This window comes from Akebia trifoliata, chromosome 8 (genome assembly GCF_017979445.1).
Source record: "Akebia trifoliata isolate Shusen 1 chromosome 8, ASM1797944v1, whole genome shotgun sequence".
Classification (NCBI taxonomy): Eukaryota; Viridiplantae; Streptophyta; class Magnoliopsida; order Ranunculales; family Lardizabalaceae; genus Akebia; species Akebia trifoliata.
Window position 1 is genome coordinate 35628951 of NC_141382.1, and position 3989 is coordinate 35632939.

Below are 3989 nucleotides of genomic sequence, written 5' to 3' on the forward strand. Positions count from 1 at the left end.
TTTGGAAACTCACCTAAGTTAAAAAAACTTGTTTATTTTATTCTCATTCATTTAAAAAATAGAATGATAGAGATAATCAAGTAATTAGTCAAATCTAGTGGATAAGAAGTGGCAATCTTGGTACCAATACCCTAAAGTTGGAGACAATGACTTTTGGGGCAAAGAAATTTTTTTTCTTGGGTTGAAATTGAGGGCATTTACGACATCTTTTGTTAGTCTTTCATAGAAGAACAAGGTCAAGGGGTGGTATCTCAAATATTCACCAAAAGCTGAGACATTTTCAAAATATCCATCCAAAATTAATAAGAGATCTCTCACTCGATCTCACGGTTCCGAAACCTCAACTATCAGTAACGCCCACCACTTCCTTCTATATTTGACATTTGTAATATCTCCTCTCTCTCTCTCTCTCTCTCTGATATTGTTCATGCAGGAATGAGAGATTTAATGGAAAGATTTGTTCTTCCCTTCTCCATCGGATGCACTTCTCAATCTAGCGTGGCAGTTATAGGAAGCCATTCAAAAAAATCGAAATCAGAACGAAACTCATCTCCAACAAGTCTCTCTCTCTCTCTCTCTCTCTCTCTCTCTCTCTCTCTCAATTTTCTCTTGTTGATGATGACTTATTAAGTCTTGAATTTATATCCTTGTGAAGGAGGACTAGAAGGAGAGGAAATTAAGAGCACAATTAGGTTCCTTGCTCTTCCAAAGCCTATCATCTCTTCCAAGATACAAAGGTTGATCAAGAGCATGAAAACCTCTCAGTCATTTGGTGAGTGATTGCTTCATATAACATGCAATTATTTCTCTTGATCTATGCGTTTAGTGCCCAAACATATAAAATGTAATTTTTTGTATGAAAATCTTTCAAGAATATCTTGCTCGTGCAAAAGTGGTGATCCAAGAGATCAGAGAGAGGACTAATGATAAATGGTAAGAGCTGACATGGTAAATGCACAGGATCGTATATTTTTTTCCTTGTGTATCCGGAAAGACATGATTCTGCACACTTCTCACGTCAGCTGTGTACGAACCACATATCATTGAGTCATTTTTTCATGACTCTCAAGAGAATTTTATTTTGCATATCTTAAGAGTTGTGACGAATGCACATGGTTTTTGATACCCAGCTGACATGGTAAGGGCATAGAACCACAGATCTTTTTCTTCAAGCTACACGAGAAAAAGATCTGCGGTTCTACACCCTTACCACATCAGCGGCATATCAAAAATAGCTTTCATTCACTATTATTCATATATGAATGATTTATGAGTCCGTGCACCTTGGGTGGAGGGATTGAATCCTGCTCCCACACCTCAATTCATGCCACGTAGGCCATAATCCAAAGAAATTATGGAAAGGAAAAATTTTAGGCTTTTATGTCTAAGATTATTGCTTACGTGGTATGTATTGACATGTGGGAGGAGGATTTAACTCCCCTCATTAAGCTTTCCACACCCATTTGAGTGAAATATTTTAAAAGATGGAGAAGAGACATCTTCTCCATCTATCCTACTGAATGAAACCCTAACCATCTCACCAACTTCTCTATCCATTCCCTTCTTCTTTTCTCTCTCTCTCTCTCTCTCTCTCTCACACACACACACACACACACACATTCTTCTTCTTCTTTGCATTTAGGAAAACTGAACAAGAATTTTAAATTTCAACAAAGGTTTCAAGTTCTAAAGATGGTCTACTCCTTTAATCTCACGTTTTATTTATTTATTTTTATTATCTTAACACCTCAAAAATTAATTGAGTCTAAGTCATTCATATGAAAAAATTTGCGTGTGAAATCTCTGGTTGAGTATGCCAGTACCAAATCATTATTGTAAGGTTCGGTAGGTATCTACCGATCTTATACACAAAGATTCGACATTGGTATATCGAACTGAAGATTTACATGATAAAGTTATGTTTGATAGGTACTTACTGAATTCGTTTTGTAATGTAAGATAGATACCTATCAAACAAAACTTTCTTGTGTAAATCTTTATTATTGGTATGACATTACATATCTAATTGATTTGTAATGTTTGGTAGGTACCTACCGAGTCAATTAAAACAAGTTTGATTTTGAACCTATCGACGTTCGTTTGGTGACTTTTGAAAATTTTAATAAGTGCACATAAAAAGTAAGTGGGCGTATTATAAAAAATTAGGTGGGCACAAAGAACGTATATGGTCGGCGCCAGTAACATGGCTCTTTCAACACACTATTTAGAAAATTTTTAAGTTAAATTATCAAAATGCCCTTCTCAATAATGTGTCGTTTAATAATACACCAAGGTTTTTTTTAATAATTTTAAACATTTTTTCCTATTTATTAAAATTTAAATTAGAAAATGGTATACTTTCATTTTTTGGATTAAAATAAATATTGTACTAGAATTGGAATTTAACATTTTTCTCTATTTTTTTGTGAATTCCCCAAATTAACACTGTATCTGGGTGGGGATATTACCATTCTATTTTCCAATGACTTCACCTCCTCTCCCTTAGTTCTTCTCAAAAGCCTTTCCATCTCATTTTCGGATGGGTGGGAAGAGCTCTCCAAAAGGAATTGTGCCTTGTTTGATTTGCCAAAATATGCACTGAAAATTGTTTTTTTTTTTAAACAGTACACTATTAATTTGTTTTATTTCAAAAATGGTAAGTAATCATTTCCAAGATTCAAATATTAATTTATATAAATGGGGAAAATTTTTCTACTTAATAAAAAGAAAAAAAAAATTCCACTTTATAAAACAATAATTTTTTCCACTTATGTAAAATGTTTATCCGAAAATGGTCTACTTTTTCAATATTGAAATGAAGAGTCTACTGTTTTTGCAACTTTCAACTAATTCTCTAACAACTTAGCAATTCCCCATTGCGCATTTCTCCTCTTCTATTTTTTTGTTTTTTGTTTTTTGTTTTTATCTATTTCTTTATTTGGTATGTTATATGTAATCTCGGCATTGGTGTGTTTTAAAAAAAAGTTGGATGGGTAATATAAGTTCTCAAGTATTATTATTAGAATGTTGCTATTGCCACACCAACTTTTAATAACGCCACACCAACTGTGTGCTATTCTTTTATCATTAATGAGTCATGCTGGAGTGATAATGAAAGTGGCTGCTGCGTTTCACCCTATGCTGACATGGAGCTGTGCACAGAACAATTGGTGCTTTTCACTCGTATCTCGTTGAAGAGCATCTATGTTTCCGTACATACACCCACGTCAGCACAGTGAATTGCAATGAATTGCGCAGTCACGACAGTATTTTCTTTAATTATTTTTTTGACTTCCATATATTCGAAATTAATTTAGTGTCTTTGAAGATGTGTTTGCTCTTTTTCTCTTTTAGTGTACAAAGAAGAGGCTGAGAACATGGAGATGGAGATAGGGTTTCCAACAGAAGTGCAACATGTAACACACATAGGATGTGATGGTCCGGCAACCACCACTACTTTTAAGGGATTAGATAATCTAAAAGCTCATGAACTTCTATCCTTCAGGGCAGCTTGAGCTTTGGCATGGATCCAAAGGATGATAAGCCTCTATTGTTAGTGATTCTTCAAACCCTAGTTCTAAATGTGTGAAAATGTATAAAGATTGCAATTATTTTGAATTCTTCTCCATTTTCTCATGTACTTCTTACCTTTCGAAGCTCCTCATTTGTACTTCCGCATGTGTGATCTTATAGATGATATATACATTATCATAGTGATGATCATAACAATTTGGCACAAAATTATCCATTCCGTTCCAATAGTTGATGCGCGCGAGTAAGATATCGCGATTTAAGAAGATTACAGGGGGACGGCTCATACAGGGTTCGATTCCCTTTTGTCCTTGAATGACGTACGCATCCCTTCTGCCTTAATTGCGTATATAATAGAATATAGTTGTGTCCCCGCTCTTCCCTCTTTCTAGTGTTTGGATCTCGGATCGAACAATCACGGCCCAGAGTGCTCATTGAGCCGGTAACCGTTGGTCTAG

The 3989-nt window shown here is 34.9% G+C and overlaps 1 protein-coding gene across 1 annotated transcript; it reads left to right on the forward strand.

The window, feature by feature from the left end:
* The first annotated feature begins 347 nt into the window (after positions 1–347).
* On the forward strand, positions 348–3636 carry LOC147396605 (CRIB domain-containing protein RIC4-like). Its single transcript, XM_086452861.1, has 3 exons — positions 348–559; positions 656–772; positions 3355–3636. Exons 1-3 carry the CDS (start codon positions 436–438, stop codon positions 3513–3515), a joined length of 402 nt encoding a protein of 133 aa, XP_086308987.1. The 5' UTR covers positions 348–435; the 3' UTR covers positions 3516–3636.
* Positions 3637–3989: the final 353 nt, after the last annotated feature.